Source organism: Thamnophis elegans, chromosome 1 (assembly GCF_009769535.1).
Source record: "Thamnophis elegans isolate rThaEle1 chromosome 1, rThaEle1.pri, whole genome shotgun sequence".
Classification (NCBI taxonomy): domain Eukaryota; kingdom Metazoa; phylum Chordata; class Lepidosauria; order Squamata; family Colubridae; genus Thamnophis; species Thamnophis elegans.
This window is the reverse complement of record NC_045541.1, coordinates 75,735,472-75,761,557: the sequence shown is the minus strand read 5'-3', so window position 1 is coordinate 75,761,557 and position 26,086 is coordinate 75,735,472. Positions and strand designations below refer to the sequence as shown.

General features: G+C 40.9%; 1 protein-coding gene across 2 annotated transcripts in view; it reads left to right on the top strand.

Annotated features, from left to right (window-relative positions):
- Positions 1-25,785, top strand: part of HRAS (HRas proto-oncogene, GTPase) — a 72,224-nt gene extending 46,439 nt beyond the window's left edge. For both annotated transcript variants that reach the window (XM_032228390.1, XM_032228397.1), the window contains exons 3-6: positions 10,579-10,757; positions 17,052-17,211; positions 18,336-18,460; positions 25,269-25,785. In XM_032228390.1, the coding sequence (XP_032084281.1) occupies positions 10,579-10,757; positions 17,052-17,211; positions 18,336-18,455 (459 nt within the window). In that variant the 3' untranslated portion in view covers positions 18,456-18,460; positions 25,269-25,785. The remainder of the gene's footprint in view (positions 1-10,578; positions 10,758-17,051; positions 17,212-18,335; positions 18,461-25,268) is intronic.
- Positions 25,786-26,086: the final 301 nt, after the last annotated feature.

Here is a 26,086-nt window from a genome sequence, read left to right as displayed (position 1 = left end):
CTGGGGCTTTCTCAGCACACCATCAGTCCCAGACTCTTTGCAGGGCATATTTTAAGTCTTAAAAAATATTGTCACCGACCAAACATAGAAGTTAAAACATCACAATGCATACCTATCCAATAAAAAAACCTATTTGTCCCTTAAGTAGATATACCCAAAGAAGCAATCAAAAACTTCTACTTGCCACAGTAGTAAATTTGGCTCCATTTCTAGAGACTTCTCAATCCTTGTCATTTATTAAAGTAGTACATAACTACCATATGAGACTGGTCTGAACAGTTTGCAAACAGAGGGGAGATTAGCACTGCCCTCCAAAACTGATATAGGGCATTCCAAAAGTACATAAGCTACCATACCAGTTTTAAAGTCTGAGCAAATAACGTGAATGCTCTTGGTAAGGAATGCCATTTTATTTCCATTCAAATGAGCTTATATCAAGGCCCTCCTGTGAGATGGAACTGATAAATGATAAAGATATTGGGAGAATTTAAAAAGAAGGGTGTGTGAAATTACTGTAGCAGTGATGGCAAATGTTGTTTCTCTCTTGGTAAATCAAAATCTAAATGTCCATGCTTGAATTCTTTCTGAGCTTCACTGAAGCTTAGCATGGATGGAGACTTGGATCATCTATTATTTCCTTATTTCAAGAAGACTGGTGCTGTCTTTCAAAACTAATTGAGCTAAAGATTTGCATTCCCCCTCCCCTCATTTGTTTAAGCCAGTACTTCAACCAGCAGAGTCATAATTGAGTCATGACTGAAATATAGCCAGGTAGTAGTAGAAGAAGTGTGTTAGTGACAGAGCGGGAAAGTCAAGGTAAAGACCACAGAGATTTAAGATTGTATAGCTTCTAACACAGAGATGTGTTTGTAAGCGCAACATATTTCACAATAGAACTGCACTTTGCAGGTGTATTTCTTGATTTGATTTGGGGTAGGGCGGATCATGCATGTCACCTCTTGTCATGAATGGCTCACTTCCTGATAAGTTGTGATCTTGCTGTGGCTCAGATGTAAACTAGAAATCCAAATTTCAGCTTATCAGGTGCCATGTGAACAGAGTTTATAGGTTCAGTGTTAATTGCTGTGACCCAAGAAAGCAGAAAGATGGGATGGGGAGTCATTTGTGCTTTAGATTTTTTTCTCCCAATTGAGATTTTAGGGTCTAATGCAGACCTGAGCATTTGATGGCCTCCCCAGGACACATCTGGCCTTTTAACTGTCCCTATCTGGCCTGCATCAGGTCAGAAATTAGAAATCAAATGGAAATAAGTGTATTCCATGCACACAATACAGTTGCTTTGCTTTTATTTTGAGGTGACTGCAATTCTTTTTTGCAGTTCGCATGTGTGGTGCGTGCAGCCCTCTTCTTTCAAGCTTCCACAACAGTCCCATGTGACCCTTGGTAAAATTAATTGCCCACCGCTGGTCTAATGAGACAATGGCAAACAAAGGACAAAGGCAAAGGAGACCATGACTTTGGGGCAAGCAGAAAGTGGAACTTGGGCTCAACCATGTCAGTACTTCACCATCAGTGTGGATTTCAAAATGTTTTACAACCAGTACGGAGGGCATGGCTAGGTGGGGGCGGGGCATGGGACTGAGTGGGTGTGGCCAACCTGACATCACTCACGCGCACGGAGGATTGGGAGAAGCCCACGTGGCGTGTGTCTCTTCTCTTTGACAGCTACCTCGTTTCTAATTTGGGGGGGGGGAATCAATGCAAAGGGAGGAAAAACATGGATTTCTTCACCCCCAATTGGAAACGAGGCAGCTGTCAAAGAGAAGGGCGCGCACACCATGTGGGCTTTTCTAACAGCCAAATTCCCCTCCTGTTCCTTCTTCGTTTGTTTGAACAAGCCACGTGGGGTGCACTACCTTCTATTTGACAGCCGCCTGGTTTCCAGTGCTGGGGGGGGGGGGGAGAAATCAATGTTTTTCCTCCCTCTGCATGGATTCCCCCCCCAATTGGAAATGAGGTGGCTGTCAAAAAGAAGGGTGTGCACACCACATGGGCTTCTCCCAATCCTCCGCTCCGGCAAAGGAAGTGGATGGGCGGGGCAAGCCTGGGGCAGACAGGCGAGCGAGTTAAGCAGCGATTGGGTGGGTGGGGGAAGCGAGCAAGGGGGCAGGGCCTGGGAGGGAGCATTCCGGTACGCAGCCTCCAGAAGAACGGAGGTACCAATGCGTACCGGCTGAAACCCACCCCTGTAATCACCACATACTGTACCTTCATTCCCTCTCCCTCTCTCTCCCCATCTCTCTCATTAAAAAGTAGGTTGTAGAGAAGCAGAGAATGGCTGAAGACACAAGAGTCAAAAGAACTATTAATTGGCAAGGTCCTCTGCTGAGTCAGCTCTGAAGCTGCTGGGTTTCTCTCTTGTGCCTTCTTAGCTGCAGTGATACAAGAGGTAGTGGTGGGGAGACCTTTGTAGGTTCAAATCAGCTGCTGAAGTGGGGAAGGCAGCATGTAAATCTTCCCCTCTCTTTCTCCAGGCTACCTTCGGTTGTTGCAACTTTGAGAGGCAACCTTGGTGCCTCAGGCCTCCCACTGTTTGAGAGATTTGCCTTGGCGGGGCGGCGGGGGCAGAGCTCTGTAGGTGTTCTTGGTGATGGTTACCTCAGATGTTCTCTTGTCTTTTTATTGACTGCATTTTTTTTTCACGTGCTAGTCGGGGCCCCTTTTGCAGACTGGGATGGTATGGGCCAGGCATCCAGTTCTGCAGCAGAGCTTGTCTGTGTGTGAGGCAGGATTGTGGTAGCTTTTCAAAATGCAGCTGCATGTGACAAATAATTCTGCGCAAGATCTGCTATATTTAGAATGTGAACAAGAGGTGGATAATATGTAACTGCAGCAGGAAAAGTAATACTAGAAAGATTACACCCCCCCACACACACACACACACTTTTTTTGGCAATCTTTAGCATTGTAGTTAGTATTCATTTGAGGCTGAGGCTGCTTTGAGGGAGCTTTTCAATTTTCTGTGAACATGCACAGGTTACAGCCGTTATTCTTTTATCCTTCTGTACTTAATGGAATTCTATTTTTATTTGTTACGTCTATTTCTACCCACTAGTTCCTTGGGTAGAGCATACAAAGTGTTCCTTACCCCCCTTCCAGCTTCTCCGTGGAAACCTGACAATTTCATAACTCCCTCTTATCAGAGAATCCTTCTTCTTCTTCTCTTGTACTTAGTTTCATATGCTGACAGAGAGCACCCAACATGATTCTTCTAGTTTGTAAAAGTAGCTCACCCTTCCACCTCAAAGAGCGCCCCAAAGGAAACCAACTGTATTATAACCTTGTAAATACTTTTTGATTGCTAAACCAGATCATTACAGAAATATGGAAAAGGGGGATTTTTGAGGGGAAATAGCACACATATTGTGTTGGAACCTGCATCCTGATGGGATGATGTCACGCTGTGTGAATTCATCCCAAGAGAGCTTGATCGCCTCATCCTTGTTTGTATATGAACTGGGCCTTATTGTTGTGAAACCCAGATCTCCCTCCGAGGAGGTTCTAAAGGACAGGACATTCTTCAACTGTTTTGTTATTTATGGACGCCTTCAACTTTTTGATTTCTTGATATCACTTTAAAAATAGATGTTTAGAGGAAAGCGTCATTGCGCTTGGGTATGGTTCTTAGCTGCAAGGTTGTGTTTCATGCCTGCTTTTTTACTTTGGGACATCTTTTAGCAGTCTCTGGTGTCTTTTTCAAATTTACCTACAAAGAAAGAGGTGGAAAGGTTACATTTGCAACATCCCACTGCTGCATTTTTCTCTCCTTGATGGAGGGTGAAAGGGATAGGCTGCCTGGTGAAGAACTCTCCCTCGCTCCCCCTCCCCCTCTGTGTGTGTGTGTGTATGCTCACACACTTGCACATCCTGCAGGCTCTGCTTTGTGGCTTAAGTGTCTGGTTTTGTCATTTTGAAGTGCAAAACAGTAGCCTGCATTGTTCTCTGGAAGGTCAGTTGGGAGCAGTGTAATAAAATCTGATCAGCAAAATTACATGAGAAAATTGGGGAAGGGGCCTGAATGGCTTTTGTTTGGGGCTTGGCTCAGTTGAATCTAGCTCTCTTCCCCTTTTTTGTTCACAATTACCAAACTGAAGCCACCATCTTCAATGACCAGCACTGTGGATCACTTTTCCAGATCTATGTGACTCCTATAGTTTGGCAGATGAAGTCAAAAAAAGATTTTTTTTTCCTATTGTGACAAAGTGAAGGTAATAATGTAGGCTGGTGCAGATCAACTTGCCTAGTAGGTATTTTTCCTTTTAATTCAATCTTTTTTATTTTCCAAACCTGTAATAGAGGTAGAGAATATTATTATCTCAGTTTGCAGCTTTTAAGCATTTCTAAAAGTGTCAATGTAGTTCCCCCCCACCAAAGCTGATGCTCTTGAGAAGGGTTGGGTTTTAATACACTAATTCACAGCCTCCATTGCTTTTGGGGATTTTAGGTGGTGGAGTCCAAAACAGCTGGAAGGCACTAGGTTAGGAAAATCTGTCTTAATTGTTCACTTAGGACAAGGGTGTCAAACTTGCGTGTCATGTTGCTGTCATATAATGTATAATGAGATTTTTTTTCCCTTCGTGGAGCTGGGTGGGCATGGCCAATTTTAAAGGAGTACACCTACTACAAATACAGTGTAGAATATTTTGAGATCTTAAGTTTGTATTGAGCTAATGAAGCAGCAATATTCCCCTCCTGTGTAAAATTGTTCTTCCTCACACTGGATGACAGTAATTACCTTGCTTTCATCTGGAATCAGAGGGGAAAAAAATCTTTTTGTTTTAAAACAAGATTTCCCAGCAAATGTTTTCTGATTTAAAAAGTGCCACAGCAGGAAAAAAAAACACATAGTTTATGACTAGAAACTGAACGTGAAGCTATGCCATTATTATATGAATAGTTGAAATGGATATGGTTTAATGATTCCAAGCTGTGTTTTGAACACAGGAACTGGAAAAAAAAAGACTGGACAGTTTTGTAGAAAAAAAATTTTTTTTTAAGTTCAGGCATGAGAATTTAGTAATAAACTTTCCCTGATATAAATAAGAATGTATTACAGATGTCCTCAACGTATCACCACAATTGGGCCCAAAATTTCTGTTGCTAAGTGAGACATTTGTTAAGTGAGTTTTGCCCCATTTTACAACCTTGCTTGCCACAGTTGTTAGGAGAATTACTGTAAATGTTAAATTAATTGTCATGTTCCAGCGTTCACGTTGAATGCAAACAGAGAGTCAGTTTATTTGGTGAAAAACTTTATCTCTATCTAATATTACGTGATAACCAGCACTAAATGACAATGATACAAAGGTAAGCAAATCCAAGTCAGTTCTAACCAAGTTAACACCATCACTCATATATATACCATTATCCCACCCAGCGTCACCCACAACTCCACCCAGATGACACACACCCACCATCACCATGACCCACACCCTCCACCACACCCCCACTCAGTGTCACCATAGCCTCCTTCCTGGTTAGCCACATCCAAGCAGAAGAGTTATGTCAGAGTAGGCGGTTGCACCCAAGTAGAAGAGTTACTATGCAGAATAGTGAGGGAAGCCTTACAGAGCCACATGCAGCTACAGGCTCCGCCAACATCAGAGAGCCAACATCAACGTGGCAGCATTGGTGATGTGTAAGCATGGATGAGCAGGGGTGGCGATGGACGGGCTCCCCCCTGAATGGCAGCCCAAGGGCTGACATTAATAACACGGTTGTTAAGTGAATCTATTGACTTTGCTCATCAGAAGGTCACAAAAGGTGATCACATGATCCTGGGACAGTGCAACCATCATAAATATGAGTCAGTTGCCAAGCATTTGAATTTTGATCACGTGACCCTGGGGATGCTGCAATGGTTGTTTGAAAACCAATTATAAGTCACTTTTTCCAGGGTCGTCGTAACTTTGAATGGTCACTAAACGAACTGTTGTAAGTCGAGGACTATCTATAGATAACTGAGAAATGAGGCAGTCTCCTATAAATTGATGGTCTGCTAATGAGGCCTATCTGGAAATTATTGTATCCTACATTGGATGAGTCAGTGTTATGGATGCATGGCCAGAGACCCAATAATTTATTTAACAACAAAAGAAAAAAAAGGTGGACTGTTTTCTAGTGATCTATTTTTAATCCCTTTGTATGAGATGAAAACTTTGAAAATATTCATTACAGTCTTTTAGAGGCTAATAGCTGTCCTTGCAGTTTTTGTTGCTAAATGATTGAAAGCTACATGCATACACTGCTTTAATTGAAAAATCCTGTGTGACATTTATATTTGGTCTATTGTTAAAATGTTCACATACTGTCATTAACTGACAGTGAAACAACTGTGAGTATATCTGTAGAAGCTGGGAAGTAGCTTGATTGCAAAATTCTGGGCACTCATCCCCCCCCCCCCCCCGCTCCATTCCTATGGGAGATGTACCTATCCTCTTTTTTGCCAAGATAGGGATGTTTCCAGATACCAAATCCCAACTTTCCCCAATTGTTTTTGATTGTTCTTACTTGATGTAAGCCACTCAGAGTCACTTTGGAGCCTCTAAATCTCTTACATAAATAAATAGTTTTTCTAATACCACTGTTGTCTCCACCAGATTGCTTCACAGAATTTCCCTTGGATACAATTTGTGTGTTTTTTTTAAAAAAAAAAATCCAATATTTCCTCTGTCTAGATTCAGAAAAAATTTTTGGCCCACGCCTTCTTATGCCATTATTCATCGTGCTTATCTAATAAATGTCTTTGATATACTTATATAAATGATACCTCTTTTTTTAGATCTACTCTTGCCATATTTTTGATGCTTTCAAATATCACATCTAAGTTTTTGATGTCTAATGGAAGTACATGTGACTGAGAATTTGCTCTTTGTTTTTTGAGGAAAACGGAACCAACTTTGCTTGGCCACTTCATATTCCTTCTACAGCAAACTGCAGAGAAGCAGGCAGCACTTTAAATGAAGATGGATACAGAGCAACCATTTTTATCATTCCTCTGTCAAGCCATAAAGAGAGGTTGCTAATACATGATTGATGGAGACATACAATGCTTTTTCCCCATAAAAGAGTCAGGTGATAGTCATCTTGAAAACAGTATCCAACCAAGCAGCGGCTCAGTTGTTCTTTGTCCAAGATTCTCCTTTGGAATTTGTTTACCAAGGGGTACTACAAATCCATGGGAACTCTGGTTATTGTAGTTCAGTGTGCCTACATAGAAGATCCCAGTTTTGAATAGGGCTACAGAAAAGTATATTTGAAATCTAAAGTATTTTTAGTCCTTGGATTTAAGCCATATGGATTACAAAAGTTTCCTGCTTTCTGTTTCTAAAAGGAACTTGGAGGTCAGTTCTTAAAAATTTTCTTAGAAGTCATTTATTGAGCCTGGCCCTTAGCCTGTTTGTTTTTCAACAAAAGAGCAGTGGCAACGTTTTATATAATATGGTGTGCAGTACTTATAACTCAGTTTGATAAAATCAAACCAGAATGATCCTTGAGTTTGCCTACATTGTGTTCCTCATTAAATTCCAAGAACCTTGACATTTTTCCTTCTGTTTTACATTAACCTTCATTTGACATGTCATCTGAAGGAAGATTAATTGCTCTTCATCAATAATTCTAAGTTGTAGTTAAGTTACATTGAGAATGGGACCTTTTATTCTCCTCCTTTGGGATGATGTTGAGGAGTAGCATGCAAAGATGTCACTAGGGTTTCATTTTGTTCTTTTAAACAATCGTTTGGAATAACGTCTGAAAGCGTTGTTTAGATGGTTTACTTGTCTTTTTCTGGGAGGTCAAGGTAGTCAAATGGGGCTCTCCTTTCATTTTATCCCTGCCACAGCCACACATTTGGTTGTGTGCTTGTCCTGCATATTTGCCAGATCAGAAAGACTAAGGCAACTTATATTTAGAACACAAACAGTCAAAATGCAAAAAGTATGGCAATGATAGCATGCAATGGGGGAAGCATATAAAACCCAATTTCAGTCATTGCTCCAACTCACAAAACACCTCAGCCCAGGGCTCATTGGAAAAACAGGTTTTCAATGCATTTCTAAAGCAGGCCAGGGATGTACTCCTTGCTAAAGCACTAAAGTTACTTGTGTAAGATGTGTTGAACAATTAAGATATTTAAGATCTCTTTTTCAAGCAAGTAAGTAGCAAATCCCGCAGGACAGCATTGTTGCAGGTGAAACCCAATGAAAATTCACACAAACAAAACGGAAGGTTGGATTACACTTTGCATTATGCCCAAGAGGGATTCAAGTTCAAGACCATGCTGGCAGTCAAAGAGAGTGACATTGTCTTCATATCATTCCCAGCTCATGAATAAGCTAGGCTTAAATTGTCCTTAATTGCACCAATCTTGAAGGGTATTTTTCCTTTATTCCAGCACAATCTAAAGGATTCCGCAAGGTGGATAAAATCTATCACACACTACATGGGAGGAAAATCAAGTAATGAGCTTGGAGGTGGAAAGGATCAGCAGTAGGGATGTTTCACACCATAGTTTTCTGTTGACTCAAAGTGGGTAAAGAGCAACATAATATAGAGAAAAGACCCAGAAGAAAAAGCATATGTTAGAGATACGAACACTATGATTAGGTGTTTTACATGCTTTGCTAGGAATTACCTAGTAAAAAATAAAGTAAGGCATTGAGAATATCCCCTTATTGAGAATTGTAATAGTTAGATATTTTTAATTTTAAAAAAAAGCCAAGTGAGATTTGTGTGTAGTTAAATTTTTTAACATTTTACAGTAGCAGGTCACATTTTTGTCTCTCTTAATTCTGGACTTCCAGTATTTAGCCTTTTACTTACAACTTCTTTTTCAGAAAGTGGATGTCGTTTTATTTTCTAAGAACATTTGAAAAAAACACTGTAGTTAATTTTTAAAATAAATTATTAGAAATGAAAAAACCCAACATTATTAAATATTAAAGATACTTTTAAATTTTTAAAATGAAAGGTAAAGCAAGAGATATGGGTATATGTTTTATTTAGCAATGGAGAAAAGCCTTTTGAAGTAGAATACCTCTAGCCCAGAAGAATAGAATATGAGAACAGGTCTATGCTGATTTTTTTCCCCATAGCAATAATTTTATCTTGATGGACAATATTATGGCTAGGTGGGGAAGACATGGTTATATTGCTCATGAACTCCACCCAGTGTTTGCCCACATTCATATTTACTTTCCGGCTTATTTGTGCACCAGTCAAAGAAGATAACTGTGCTCCTCCTTTGGCACAGCTACTTTTAAAAGGATAAGTACATACTAAATAAAGTAAAGAAAATAGGTTTGCAAAGCCTGAACAGTGTGGTGTCAAGGACATACCTTATCTGTCAGAGGAGAACACTGGCACTTCTAGAACACAAGCTGCTGCTTTGACACTAGTGGTATGAACTCTTTCTCTGAAATGCACCTTGGGAAATGTATGTGGAGAGTCCAACCTCTACATTTTCCTCAAAACAGGAAAGGAAAAAGTCCTAAAAACGTTGCTGCCCTCTATCAATTACAACTGGAGGGGGACAGAATAAAAATGGTTCCTTGGCCATCAAAATTTGTGTACCCTTGCCTGTGGTTCTCAGTGTGGTTCAGATTGCTGGCTCTGGAAAACCCAAGAGTAATGCGTCCCAGGGTGTGAACTATGGATTATAAGCAACTACCATATTTTGGGGGGTATAAGACGCACCTTCCCCCCAAAAAAAGGCTGAGAATCTGGGTGCATCTTATACACTGAATACAGCATTTTTGGCCTTCCAAAACCTCACCCCCTTCACAAAAATGGATGTGCAGAGGGTTTGGGAGGCCTGCAAAGTGCTCCTGGGGACTAAGGAGGGTAAAAACGAGCAAAAATGGACTGGGTTTTTTTGCCCCCCCTTCCCCCAGGAGCACTCTACAAGCCCCCTAAAGGCTATGCATGCCTCTTTTGGGGGGCAAAAAACAGGTCTGTTTTTGCAAAAAACGCATTGTTTTTTTCTCGTTTTTGCCCAGCCCCCAGGAGCAATTTGCAGGCCTCTCAAATTCTCTGCATGCCCCATTTTTCACAAAAAATGAGGCGTGCAGAGGGTTTGGGAAGTCTGCAGAGTGCAAAAACGGTTTTTAAAATTTACATCTTCAAAATCTTGGTGCGTCTTATACTCCGAAAAATACGGTAGTTTTGTTTTGATATTATCCTCTCAAAGGGCTGTGCCAAGCCCGAATTCTCCAGAGCAGCATTTATAGGCAAACATGCTATATAAAGCAGGTGCAGATTGGGAGACACAGAAAAGACCTATGGGAGATGCAAGTGAAAGGGAAAGTGGGCTGGGGGAGAAGGTAGTTGAGACTTGGTCAACTAGCAGAGCATATGAAAGAAAAGAGAGGCTTGCAGGAATAGAGAGCAGCAATGACAGAACCATGAAGATGGCAATGGTGCAAAAACTTGCAAAAAGGGGAATGAATGATGAATAGCTAAGTTTGTGAGAAGCAAAAAGAGGAGCAGTCAGGGATAACAGCCATAAGCAAATATGGCTGACACCACCCCTAATCAATCTTACTTCTCTCTTGAGTGCAGGATTCGTACAGAAAGCAAGTAGTGATCGATGGGGAGACCTGCTTACTGGATATCTTGGACACAGCTGGCCAAGAGGAATACAGTGCCATGCGAGACCAGTACATGAGGACAGGAGAAGGCTTCCTCTGTGTCTTCGCTATTAACAACACCAAGTCCTTTGAAGACATTCATCAGTATAGGTGAGTAGAATCATCTTCACCTGCCCTGTCTGTGAAGGACGGCATGTAACTTGTTTTATTCCAGACCTCTGGAATAAGGGAACACATGGCTAACCCTTTTTTCAGCCTAAAAAAAGAAGAAGAAGAAGAAGCCTTTCCCCTTGGTCTGATCAAAGTTTCCAGCAGCGTTTCTGCTGAGATGCCATCCAAACAAATTGCTGGTCAATCAGGAAAAGTCCCAAGGTGGGAGGATTCAAATGTTTGCTGTGACTAGCAGGAGACATCCTCTCTTGTTTGTTCTTTTGTCCTTAATTAAGGGTGCTGTGCTGTACGTGTTAAGGGAAGGAAACCTTTATTGATTGCATGTGAAGGGCAAAGAGAGAGAGAGAGAGAGAGAGAGAGAGAGAGAGAGAGAGAGAGAGAGAGAGATGGATAGGTTGATTGAGGCTTTGCTAATAATTTTCCTAGGGAAGCTCTAGCAATGTGTGCTCCTTTGCTCATGCTGCTTTTAGAAGTCATCAATCGAGTACCTGAGTGCCAGGTGTATTGACATCCTTTGCCCCCCCCTCCCATCTTCACTGTCAATAGAGATTCCCCATCCCCTTCTCCTGTGCCTGATTTTTCCTCTAGATTGTGTTTTAGGACTGGCTAAACCAGAACATCCACAAGCTTCCTTCCCTGTCTGTAATTCAGCAGATGCAAAACCCTGCATCTAGTAGTGCATTCCATTTTAGTTAGGAGTCCTACTTCTTTCTTGATTCCTCTAGGCTGCTTAAAGATCTTGTATTGAAACGTGTTTGGCCGTTGCTTAATGGCCATTGCATTCCTGGGTATGAAAAAAGAATACCGTTCCTCGGAGACATCATTAAAATGCAGAGAGGATTCTGCGAGTTTATCAGCCAAGGATGGATTCTCAAAGGGTTATGGGCCTAAAAGAAAAGCCTTGGTAAGATGTAGGAAGAATTTAAGTTCTGCTGTTAGTCGCCGTGTTTCTAAATTAATGCAAAAAAAATAAATGGGTGTTCCACTTCAAGGCCTACAGAGGGAGCCTGTTTTTCTTTTCCTGTATCTGTTTTCCTGTACTGCTCTCTAGTGAATTCTTTCCCCTTCATTCTTAGTCATTCTGAAAGTTATAGTTGACTGAATCTGGAATCAAGATTTGCATTAAAGGATTGAAAGAAGTAAGAGTCTCCTACATCTCTTTTTCCAACACAAAAAGATGTTTTCACTTTTTAATGTTTAAACCAGGGCATACTATACAGGAAAAACTACACATTTTAATTTACTCCTTGATACTGTTTGTAGATTTGCTTAACTAGATGAGTCAGTTTTCACCTATGAGCAATTAGGGTGCAATTGGGATAGCTGTCATACACAATTCCCAAATTGCTGCCGACAAAATGTATTTCTTCAGGTAAGACAGGGAACGAATGACTAAAATTCAATGCACATTAACTTTACCCTGATAGTGAGATTTTAGTAGTTTAAATAAAACAAACAGTATATGTTTTTCTGTGGCTCACAGCTGAGAAGAGAAAAGAAAATCTATACACATGAGAGTATGTTACTAGTATTCCACCAATGGAATGGTAATTGGAGGGGTAATGGGGATTAGCATTTCTGTCACTAAGCAATGAGGTTGTAAAGCATGACATCATGTGACTGCATTACTCAATGATGTCAATCCTGGCACTCCCCATTGATATTAGCAATAGCAATAGCAGTTAGACTTATATACCGCTTCATAGGGCTTTCAGCCCTCTCTAAGCGATTTACAGAGTCAGCATATCACCCCCACAGTCTGGGTCCTCATTTCACCCACCTCGGAAGGATGAAAGGCTGAGTCAACCTTGAGCCGGTGAGATTAGAACCGCTGAACTGCAGATAACAGTCAGCTGAAGTGGCCTGCAGTACTACACCCTAACCACTGCGCCACCTTGGCTCTTCTAATATTGATCACTGAATCCCAAAGGTTGTTAGGGGAGGACTCACCGGGATCCCACTCCCAGCTTGGTTCCCCTCCTCACCCCCAGCCTTGGAAATGTATGGATTCCTCTTCAACTCCCCCTCCCATCTATTTCTCCCCCACCCCTGTCTCTGCCCTTTTGGCTGCTCTGTTCTCCACCACCTCTGCTATCCTTCCCACCCTGCGCTCTGCTATCCCCAGCTGACTTTTGCTGCCATCCTGCTGCTGCTGCTGCTGCTGAAATGCTCCTGACCTGGGCTTCTGTGGCTGTGCAAGACCTTCTCCTTGAGGCTGCTTGTGCCATTATCCAAGTTGCACAATCTCTTTTTGTGAGCGCAGGGCCAGTGAATGCATGGCAGCAGGGCCAGCGGAGCACAGGCAGGTGGGGGTGGCTGGTGCTTGGGGCTGATGTAAATCTGCTACTGAAGGTCTGGAGCTTCTACTTCAACCCCAGTGCTGTTGCCATCGAGGATTGGCGCTGTGCAGGGCAGCCGGAAGGAGCAGAGATGGGGTGGAAACAGGCGGATGGCGGAGTTGAAGCACCCCTGTGGTAGGGAGGGCTGCATGGTGCCCAAATTCTGATCATGTGGACGAGAGGGGCACTACAGCAGTCATAACTTCAGAGACTGGGCCTAAGTCCCCTTTGTTCAGGGCCACCATAACTTGGCACGCTCACTGAATGAATGATTGTAACTGGAAAGTTATCTGTAGTCGTAGCTTTCCTTGAAGAAAAACTGCTCAAATCGCCTAAAGAATCTACAAGCTTAATGGAAATTAATTGGCTCTGATAAGCCTGAGTACATCTTGTGGGTGAGTGTTCTCAGTGTTGACAACTTAAATGTGAGCCAAGGAGCCCAGTGGTGGCTTGTTTGAGTAAAAGAGGCCAGACTTGTTCCTTGGGGAACATGGGGACCCCCTGCACCAATAGGGCAGCCAGGTTGGTTGGCAATCTGGATTCCAGGCTGCCTGAAGCTTTATTCCTTGTTCAGGGAGGCCTGCTCACTGCTTAATTCATATGTTGTTTTAATAGGAGATCATCTGTAAAGAAGGTATGATTGGGGGTATGATGAGAGAGAAGAGAGGAGAAGAAAAAGATATCATAGCTACACAGAGTGTCTGTACAGATTATGGTGCAGGAGGAAAAGGGCTGTGACTCAGGGCTTCTTCTGTGTGATGAGTTTAGACAGCTGGAAAACCTCTTCCCCCCAATAAAAGGAGCTTGGGAGTAGCAAGTGTAGAATTGGAAAAAAAATATGACTAAAGGTAACATGATTCAGAGGACAAAGAAAGGAGGGTCGCCCTCCTATGATGCAAAATGACCAGAAGTGGCCAATTAGGAATAGTTAATAATCATAACAAGAGAAGAGGAATGGAAAGGAAGGGCAGAAGAGTGGGAAACTCTTATAAGAGGAAATGAAAGTAGAAATTGCTGGAAGGAGAATGAAAACAAAAGAAATGTCAAGAAACAAATAAGAATACTCTTGAACTATGTGATAGGAAAGGGGATGGGATTAAATCTTCCACATTCAGAGCTTCTGGAACAGCAAATTCTGCTAGAAATGTCAAGGTTGAATTATGATAACTGCAGCCCTTGACTGTCGTGTTTTCAGAAGTTGGAATTGCTGAACTTGCTGTGTCAGGGAAGTCACAATGTTAAGAATCTATCAATTTCTAGAAAGAGATTAGCCATTACCAGGAAGCTATCAGTAACCACCAGCTGATTAGATCAATTCCGTTTCTGCACTGCTGCTTGTGATGGATAGAGGGTTTGGTCATTATCAGTTGTCATGGGAAATATTAATTACAAGTAAAAAATTGGAGCATTTCAAATGCGCCTGAACAAGGAGAAGGGGAATTTTATCATGCTTAGTGGATGTGGTGTAAAGCTAGAAAATTTTGGATTCAAATATATAGGCTGATTCAGGGGATTTTAAAAGTTTAATATACAGTTAAGGCCAAAGCTCAATCTTTTGGGACTGATGATCAGACAGTTGGGAAAAAGGTCACTGAATTTTACAATAGCTGCAGCAAGATTGTTTTATGTACAAGGATGGAAAGATTTAATACTACCCACAGGGGAGGAATGGCCGGTGAAATTGATGGAACCTGCTGACATGGCTTAAATTGATTTCTTTTATTAGGGAAATGACAATAACTGGGCTGTTGGTCTGATTCAAATACATTTCAATGACAGTAACTGATTATTGCTGACTGTTTATTGTGCACTTTTTGTGGAAAACATTATTTATTAATTTATTTATTTATTAATTAGACTTATATACCGCTTCATAGGGCTTTCAGCCCTCTCTAAGCGGTTTACAGATTTTTTTTAGCAAATTGAGTCAGCAAATTGCCCCCACAGCCTGGGTCCTCATTTCACCCACCTAGGAAGGATGGAAGGCTGAGTCAACCTTGAGCCAGTGAGATTTGAACCGCTGAACTGCAGATAACAGTCAGCTGAAGTGGCCTGCAGTACTGCACCCTAACCACTGCGCCACCTCGGCTCCTATTAAAAATGAGCTTATGATTTATGGATTTAAGGACTAGACAGAAAAGAGACATGTAACTTTAGAGAAGAGGTAAATGTATAAGTGTACCCATAACTGAAGTAACGAAGATCAGAAGCTACTTTTTTCTTTCTTTTCTCTCTTTTACTTTTTTCCTTTCTTGCATTTTAGCTTTCTCTTTGCTTTCTTTCTTTTTTTCTTCCTTTTTTAACTTAGTTTGTATTAGTTTTTCTCCTTTTAAAACTTTTGATAACATTATTAAAATAAAGAGTAGAAAATCAGAGAACTTCTCTGTATCACATGGCTCTTCCTTTTTGAGTTTAGTGATGGTTTAGGACTTTTTGCTACATTGTCAAGCTGGTGCCTTTATTCTGCCTTCTCTGCCACATATTTGCAGATACACATGATTTTGCATACATGTGGTGGCAAGTCTAGTTAGTATGAGAAATACTGTATAAGACTCTGAGGCTTTAAGTGTTTCAAAGAAAAGAGATTTTTGTACGGTAACATACATCAGGGTATATGTTTTCATACGTTTGAATCTGTTCCTGCAATTGCATAATCTGAAATTTATTCTGCTTCATATAATTATGAAATATAGCAGTGCTTAAGGTATATAGGAATCTTGATTACTGTTTTTCTGTAGCAAATTAACAAAATTATATATCCCTGACATTTCTTACGGTTTGCAAATAATTTTTAAAGTCCCCTGCAAATTTAAAACAAAATTCCTGGGGATACAAATGAGAATTTTAGGATACACTCTCCTATTTTTATTTGACCTGAAAGTCCACCTTTCTATTCCATATTTTGTGTCCTCTCAATGATCTTCTGGGGGCTTTAGGTTCCTGATGTGCATGAACTGGGAAGGACAGCTTGATGCTTTCAAAGTCTGCCTTTCCAATTCTTATCTTCCTGTTACAGGATTTGCCCCAACACCTCCATATCTGCATAAATGAATACTCTGCTTAATTATCAGTTGTATTTTCTTTAGGATGCCAGCTTCTTCCAGGAACAGAAAAATCAGTCTTTTAACAATGAACAAATCTTAAATGTGAACACTCAGACTGCAGTAATTCCCTATCTGATTTACTTGAATTGGAGAATTTGGCTTTACTGGAGGAATGAAGCAGGGATTGAGACTAATCCCATGTATTTAGGTTCTGAGGCAAACAAGAGAAATGTTGTGTATTTTGGCCTTAAAGCTATACTGAGAAATGCATCAGTGGTTGCACACCAGGCAATGAGAGGATAATAATGCTTTGAGAGAACTTTGATGAGAGGGAAAGCCTCAATGCAACCTCTCTGTAGGTTAGATTCAGGGGTGTGCTGCTATGGATTCGCCTGGGTTCGGGAGAATCCGTAGCTAACATTATGGCCGGTTTGGAGAACCTCCAAATCCCATCCCTGGCTGGCCCCACCCTGCCCCTCCCAGGAGTCTCCACGCAGCCCGTTTTGGATGCGAGGTACATGCAGGGCCCGTGCAGAGACTTGGGGAGGCTTGACGAAAACCGGGCCTTCTGGAAGGCTGGAAACAGGCCTCCGGAGCCCAGGGGAGCAGTTTTTGCCCTCCCAGAGGGTTGAGGAAAACCTGCAGAGCCTGGGGAAGACAAAAAAGCATTCCCCCCCCCCCTGCTATGGTGCAGGAGGCCGACTAGGCGATGCCCACTATGGCCACACCCACCCAGCAACTGGGCAGAGAACCCGTTGCTGAAATTTTTGAAGCCCACCTCTGGTTAGGTTTATCATATTCTTATGCCATTATGCTCTTAAAAATCATGGCCCTTGTATAGAAATGTTGCCTTTCATTAATTTGTCCCACTTTTGTTTTCTGTATTTCAGAGAGCAGATCAAGAGAGTGAAGGACTCCGATGATGTGCCCATGGTATTGGTGGGGAATAAATGTGACCTTCCTGCCCGGACTGTGGAAACACGGCAAGCCCAGGAGCTGGCTCGGAGCTATGGGATTCCATACATAGAGACATCAGCCAAAACTAGACAGGTATACCCGGGGGGGGGGGGGGGAGGAGGATAACGCAAACCACGCAGACTCACTTTTTCCACCTTCACTTGAGGAAAGAATCTACTCCATACTTCCAAGATGTAATCTTTAGGGTGTTTCTGTGGTGAAAACCAAGCTATCTTCCAGAGAGTCTGTTGAACTTTTCATTGTTGCCCTTGTAAGTCAGTGGAAACTTTTTGGCTCCTCTGCAGGGCTTCTGCAATCAGCTGAAGTTTTGGTGTATTGAATTGTTGGTCCTGGATTGTTGAATTGTGCAATAATAACAGCAAGAAACTTACCAAAGCTTTGTTTCAATTCCACCTTTGCTGACTGTCTCTTTTGATAGAAAAATGTTCAGCTCAGCCCCCTCCAAGGAAATTACGTACCTTTAGGAATTGTCTAAACAGATGGCTCTTCAGCTTACTTTCTCTATTTGTATAAGCCTATTGTGGTTGTCTGACTTAACTGGGCTGGAGCTGGCCCTTAGCTCTATTGAGCCAATAATGTGCATTTACTGTTGGGTTGCTAGGGTTCCAGCTGGTTTTTATTGATCAAGTTGTGTAGTTTCTGCTGATGGTTCCTGGCACTAGGGAACAAAAGTGAAAATTGCAGCAAGTTTGGATTAAGAGTGGCCTTGTTCCATTAAGATGATGCTGGACATGACTGGCAGGTAGCCTGGTTTAACAGTTGTCAGTAGCAATAACAAAGGCAAATGTTCAGTGAACAGTGATGGGGTGTTTTGTACTCTGCCATTTGTCCAAACTGTTCTGCCCAAGCGCATGTATTTGCTGTCAATTTAGGCAATCAGCTCTGGGTCTATGATTTGGATTCAAAATAGGGGCACTTAGTAAACAGTCACACCATTGTCACATCTACCGATTCTGCCAGTTGTTTCTAGAACATCTACCAGCTCTCAATTAAATGGTTTTGTTTTTTTGTATTTTGAGGAGGAGGAGGAAAGCTTCTACCCCTTTGAATGAAATCCTGGATTAGCTCTAGTAATGCATTCAGAACTGAGCAGCAGTGGAAAACACATGTTGAACGGGTCTTGGAAATGTTCTTTCCCTTTGCTTATACACACGCAAATTGCATGATGTTCAAAACACTTCATTGACTTGTTGCAGGGAGTCGAAGATGCCTTCTATACTTTAGTGCGAGAGATCCGGCAGCACAAACTACGTAAATTGAATCCCCCAGATGAAAGTGGTCCAGGCTGCATGAACTGCAAATGTGTAATATCATGACCAAGGTGAGTCACTGAGAGAAAGAAAAGGAGCCGTTTTGTTAAAGAAAAAGACCTCTCAGATTATATACCGAAAAACTGTTGTCTTTGAACCCATGCATGGTCCACACCCTTCCCTTTCTCAGTGTTATGAGTCTGATCTCCTTCAAGAAGACCGAATGTGTCTTGTCATTGGTTGCAAAACTGGCCACTTCCTCAAAAGGAAGTTCTTGAGGGAAAAACGTTTTGAATTAGAACACTGACAAGAATGAGGAGACATTAACCATTTTTTTTCTTCATCCATGAGGCTGATTTGAATTAAGGTGCTTGTTTCTGTATTTGCTTCTCTTCTAACTTGGATACCCCACTTTATATACCTCTGTTTTTCTTGTTTTATCTCCTCCTGCTTTCCAAGTTTCTGACTGATTTCTGTTGCTTTTCTTAGGCGAGGTTTGCACTGCTCCCTTTCCATACCTTAGTCCTTTCCTTCTCTGTGGATAGGTGTCATATATAATGTGTCTTCTATAGATAGGGCTCAGGCTACAGTTCCCATCAGCCTAACTAGCATAGATGATTCTGAAGGGGAATGATGGTGGTTGTAGTTCCAGGTTTTGAATGGCCTCCTTAGATAATAGTGTGTTTCTCGTTTGGATGCTGCATGAAGTCATTCTGAAGAGCCAAAGTTTGTCCTGGGTTTAATAACAGAACAAAATATATGTATTGTTTGTTCAGAATCTATTTGAGAGATTTTATAGAGAGGAATTAATGCCTCAAATATTTAAAGATATTTAAAATAAGATATTTAAAATTCATGCTGTGAGACCTGTGGTTGAAATACAAATAGATAATATATTGGAATGATCCCACCCTTCTTCAGTGTATTTGTTATTTAGTAGAAAACTAAGGGAAGAAAATGGCATTTGGAAATACATTGTTACGTATTGTTTATAGAATTAGAAGAAAAGCTCTTCATTGCCAGAGCACTCTTTTCGTATTCAGCTGTCAGGAGTCAGGTGTCAATACACACACACACACACACAATTGTGGTGGCTCAGTGGTTTAGGTGTCCATCAGTGGTTTAGATTGCCCATTTATCATCTGGCAATCCAGGTTCAAGACTCAAGTCCACGTGATGGGCTGGGCTCCTGTTACTTGCCCCAACTCCTGCCCACCCAGCAGTTTGAAAACATGCAAATGTTAGTAGATACTATTTCAGTGGGAAAGTAACAGTATTTTGCATGATTTTGGCATATAGCCATGCTGGCCACATGACCACAGAAATGTCTTTGGACAACGCTGGCATTTATAGAGCCATAGATACATCCTCCTAAATTTCTGAACATGACTATTAAAACTATTCTGTGTAGCCTTGAATCTCAATGGAGAGAGGATAGCAGATGAGCAGGAATCAGAGCGATTTCTTCCTTCTATGGTTATACTATTTTATGTATTCCTTTATAAAAAGAATACTTCCTTCAAAAAAAAAATTACAATTGAGAAGTGAATGGATGTAAAGTTTCATCAGTTGAGATCCCTCAGAAGGCCTAGTTTTTAGCACAGCTGCTATTGTTAGTGTGTTCTTTCTATGTGTGTATCCAGATGTGCAAATAATCCAGATGTCTCAAGAGTATTTCCTATTGCCTGTGATGTGAGATGGGGTGGGTGGGGGTAACTTCCTGTGCTCTCACTGCTGAAACTGCAGATTAATCCCAAATGCTTTTTTAAAGGTTTGGCCTAAGAGAGAGGCTACTGCCAAAGGCTGAGGGGAGGAGAAAAGCCAGTGTCCGCCAAGTGTGTCTTCATTCCTACATCCTTTGCAAATACTCACACTGTGTCCTGAAGGCAGAGCCCTGGCCTGCCTGAAATCTTTCTTTTCGCTGAGGAGAACATAACTTGGCAATATTTATCTGGGTGTGGTTTGTGCTCCCTTAAGGAGGGGATGGGAGTTGGTTTTCCCTTAACTGGTTGCAATATAAGTGGGATCTGATTTTATGTGAAACACGGTTTTTCCAAGAAGGCCCACTCTCTCTCTCTCTCTAGGGCTTGGAGAATTATGTCAAGGTGGAAATAAGGCAAAAAGAATGGTACATAGTAAACACACAGAAGGTTCTGGAGTTCTTCATTTTCCTCTGTTCACACTGCCTTTGTATCTGCTCTTACTTTCTCATTGTTTTATATGTGTATATGTATTTCATTTATATAACACATTTAAAAATGTGCCTACATTATTTTTATAAATAACTTGAGGCAAATATACCTAATGCTCCTTCCTCCTGTTTTTTACCACAATAACATCCCTGTAAGGTGAGTTGGGCCCAAAGTCACCTAACTGGCTTTTATGCCTAAGGTGACAGGAGTAGAGTTCACAGTCTCCTGGTTTCAAGCCTGGTGCCTGAACCTCTATACCAAACTGAGTCTCATGTTCTTTAGGGTGAAACCACTCGAAGGAGACATTAACATTTTAACGGTCTTTGCTTTAGTGTTTGAGCCATTTCTGTTCACATGCGCTTGGGAAGAGTTGGGCACAGGGCACATTCGAGTGCCCAATATCCACATATGCTATGAGAAGAGTAGACTTTGAGCTTAGCAGCAGCACAGGTGGCACAAGCCCAAGAGGAGTGCCTTATTATGTTAGTTTGTCTTGAGGAAGTACAGTACTCCGCTATAGGTATGCATATTTTACATTTCTCTGGGACTGACTCAACAGTATGCTGTACTTGAGCTCTTCTCCCATTTCATAGCTCCCAAAAATATGCCATTGTAATAATATAAAAGATTATATTGGGTTTACTTCTCTTTTGTCATGTTTTGATCTTACACTAAATGATGGTGATGATGATGATAATGATGATAATGTTGTTGTTGTTGTTATTGGGGCACTTGGTACCATGTCCAAGAGTTTTATAAGATACATCAACAAATTGCAGCTTCCTGCAATAACACCAGTGGAACTGCAAAAAACTGCGCTACTCACAACATCTTATATTTTAAGAAGGTACTTGGTTGAAATGGTATTCATGATGCATTTTTCAATGTTCAGTTGACTGAATTTCATGTTTAATGAATAAAGAATAATAATAATAATAACAACAACAACAAACAACATCTTGCCAGTAGAGCAAAAAGGCAACAAAAGAAGGAGCAGGGGCACAAAAGATCAGCTCCTAATTGATAAAATGATATTAGAAAATTGTAAGAACAGAAAAACGAACTTGAACATGGTCTGGATTGATTACAAAAAGGTATTTGACTCACTGCCACATAGTTGGATCATAAAATGCTTAGAAACAACTGGTATTAGCAAAAATATTACATCCTTTACTGAAAAGGCGATGAAACAATGGAGAACTGAGTTGGCAGTAGGGAATGAGATCTACGGAATGGTTAATATCAAGTGAGGAATTTTCCAGAGGGATTCACTTTCACCTCTTCTCTTCATCATCGCAATTATCCCAGTATCAGTAATCTTAAAAAAAATGAAATTAGGCTACCAAACAGCCAAAGAAGCTGAAAAAATTTCGCATTTACTATATATGGATGATTTGAAACTCTATGGAAAGTCAGAAATAGAAATCCAATCATTGACAAACACAGTCCGAGTATTCAGTAGCGATATTTCAATGCAGTTTGGCATGGAAAAATGTGCCACTGTATCCATAAAAAGGGGCAAAATCACTGCATGTGAGGGAATTGAAATGCCCAATGGCCAACTAATTAAATTCAACGAAAATGAAGCCTACAAATACTTAGGCTTTCTGCAGTTGGATAACATCAAGCATGGAGAAGTAAAAACCAACAGAGTTAGGAAAATTTGGAAATCTAAATTGAATGATGGAAATACAATCAAGGCCATAAATACCTGGGCAATACCAGTTATAAGATACACAGCTGATATAGTTAACTGGACACAAGCTGATTTGGACATTTTAGACCGAAAAACCAGGAAACTAATGACAATGCACTACAGTTTACATCCACGTGGTGATACTGATAGACTATACCTGCCCCGAAAATCAGCTGGCAGAGGATTATTACAAGTGAAGTAAACAGTTGAAGAAGAAAAACATGCACTGGCTGATTATTTAAAAGAAAGTCAAGAACATCTATTAATCGAAGTAAAGAACAAAAATCTACTGAAGGCCCAACAGACGAAACAAGAATACAGAAAAGATGTGATAAAATCAAGAATGGAGAGTTGGCAGAACAAAGCACTGCATGGCCAATTTCTGGAAAAAATAAAAGATAAAGTGGACAGTGAACAAACTTGGTTATGGTTAACAACAGGTACATTAAAGAAAGAAACAGAGTCACTAATCCTGGCTGCGCAAGAACAAGCTATCCGCACAAATGCCATTAAGGCCAAAATCGAAAAATCCTCTGATGATGCCAAATGCAGACTTTGCAAAGAAGCTGATGAAACTGTTGATCACATACTCAGCTGCTGTAAAAAAATCGCGCAGACTGATTATAAATTGAGGCACAATTCAGTAGCACAAATGATCCATTGGAATTTGTGCAAAAATTATAATATTAAAACAGCAACAAACTGGTGGGAACATCAGCCTGAAAAAGTCACCGAAAATCAGATGGTCACGATCTTGTGGGATTTCCGTATACAAACCGACAAAATACTGGCGCATAATACACCAGACATCACACTGGTTGAGAAAAATAAGGTCACAATCATAGACATCGCAATACCAGGTGATAGCAGGGTCGCCGAGAAAGAACATGAAAAAATTGCAAGATACCAGGACTTAAAAATCGAAATTCAACGACTATGGCACAAACCAGCAGTGATAATTCCAGTGGTAATTGGCACACTGGGTGCTATACCAAAAGCACTGGAATTACAGTTAAAACAGTTAAAAATTGACAAAATCACCATCGGTCAAATGCAAAAAGCCGCACTGCTTGGATCTGCATGCATATTACGAAAATACGTTATGACGTCCTAGGCCCCTGGGTGGGGCCCGACTAGTAACCAATGCCAAATCCGGCGAAACAACTGGCCGCTGTGATACAATTGTATAATAATAATAATAATAATAATAATAATAATAATAATAATAAACAACTAGGCATGTATATACCCAAATCAAATACATTTAGTTTTTTTGTATCCTACCTTTATTATTTTTATAAACAACTCAAGCTGGCATATGTAATGTATTCTTGTACTCTGTACTCTTATTTTCTTATTTTCTTATTTTCACCACAACAACCCTGTTAGGTAGTTTGGGCTAAGATGGGTGAGTGACCCAAAGACACCCAGACAGCTTTCATGCCTACCTAAGGCAGGACTAGAACTCATGATCTCCTGGTTTCTAGCCTGATGCCTTAATCACTGTACCAATTTGGTTGATGAGCCTGTTCTCTCTTATTGTATCAAATCACCAATGGCTGGGAGAGAAACAGCTATTCTTTCAAATGTATGGTGGACAAAAGTTAATGTGTACCTATGACATTTCACAGAGCAGGGCTGGCGTGTAAACAGAAGTTTGAGAGCCTTTGTGCTCTGCATAATAAATAAACAGTGACACCAGCAGGTTTGTCCATCTGAAAGAGTTCTTATATCTAAACAGAAGACAATAATATAGATTGGGTTGCATCTACAACATTGTACTGTAAGCAAATGAGCCTATGCTACAAATCCAATTAATTTATTTCCCTAACCTGGGGAACTCAAGAATATGAAGGTTTATAATTCCTACTCTCTCTGCAATCACCATGTTTTGTAAATCAAAACATTGATGTAATCACAGCATCATCTTGAGGTTAGTAAATAGTACTACAGTCACATTTTACTTAAACAATGAACTACACTGGTAAGTACATTTCCACAGTATCAGCAAAGGACAGTTTGCTTTTTTTGGCAGCGATCAAGGAAGTGCTATCTTAATGAGATCCATTGTTTGCATACGGTTAAACTATCACAATTAATGACTTAATTAGTGTAACAGTTTGGAACCCTCAGAGGCAATTGTAGTCCTCTCCCCCTCCCCGGACATTGGAGACTATTTACCATGCACCAGTAGATGAGAGAAAGGTAGACTTGACAGCCTGAAGATGGCTTGAATGAAATCTAAATTTGGTTTATGTGAAAACCAAATGTAGGATTTTCATAGTTACTAGATAAGTTTAGCGGATGCAAAATATACTCGGCACTGTAAGTTGCCACTGGCTCTCATTTTGCAACTTCATAAATGTGCTGCTCTGTGAAATGATACTGTAGGAGAGCATAATGCTTCTATTCTAAGCATTTACCACGCTGCTGAGCTACTGCTTCTGCATACCATGTTAAGTGCTACACTGCCTGTGGGGTCTGTTATCCACAATCAAACTATTGAGGTCAGTTCTTGAACAAGAGCAGCAAACAAATCGGATTCAGAACTGCCTTCCTGTGAAGCAAACACACACTGGTGCATAGATTTATCCCCCACTCCTGGTTAACAAAATTCTGACATCCATTTAACCAAGCTTTTCTTTAAATATATATGTATGTGTGTAGTTATTCAATATTGTCCTAAAATTATATATATATATATACCGTATAATGCTTGATTTCCCCTTTCAGGAATGTGTGACTGGGATTAACCTTGAAATAATTTCAGGACCATATTGAATAAATACACACACACACACACACACCACCCTAAGCATTTTAAATTGATCCCTCTGATTACTTCTTTTTCTGTACTGATAGTTTTATTATTTCATGTACTATATTGATATTTTAACTTTTGTACTCTGGTGTTGTTGAATTGTATAAATAAGTAACTTTTTGTAAAGGTTTTTCAGCTTATTTCACTCATTGCTTTTTTTCTGTTTGCAGCGAACCAGACTGTGACTTGGAAGGCTTTCTACTGTGTGTAGCACGGAGATGGAGGCGATGTGAAAATATAATCAAATGGATTCGGGGAAAGGAGAGATGGGGTGGTGTCTGCAGGCCCTCCCCCAAAAGGGCTCCAAATGGACAGTTTTAAAAATTCACCAAGGCCTGCAGGGAACTGTTTTATTGTTTAAATCCCCCTCCCTTTTTTTGCCTTCTCTCCCCTTCCCCCCCTTCCTGGCAGTGTGTGTACAAAGCCACATAAGGAATTGCAGTGTTATTATTTGGTGGTCTTGACACTGGTTTTGCCATCTGCGTCATTGTTCCAAGGGATTGATTGAGAGTGTCTGAAAGGAGGCTCATGCAGGGAAAGACCCATCTCGTTTCTTCAATCAGCTTGAGCTCAGCTCACCAAGGGCAAAGCTGGATGCATCTGCAAGTGTACTGGTTTCCCACTTTGGTGCTGCAAGCCATGTAAGGCAGGGAGATAACTCTAATTCACGGCTTGAAGGGCTCCATCTGAAATAAGGCTAGCTGTTGTCAGCAGAAGATCAAGGCTCTTTGGAAGGTACTGCCAAGAAGATTCACTTGCCCGTCATTCCATGGGGGGGTGGGGGACAAAGGGGAAAAATATGCTCACATTTTCAAGAAGTGGGCAAGACAAGCATAAAATAATTATATCTGTAACTAGTTCCACATGTCTCCGCCCATTGGTTTATCTCTGTGTAAACAGGGAAGTAATTATGCCCCTCTTAACTTTTGGCTAATACTGTCTCCCCTGTGCTAGAACAACTGGACAACTGTCGTTCTTGCAGAGAGTA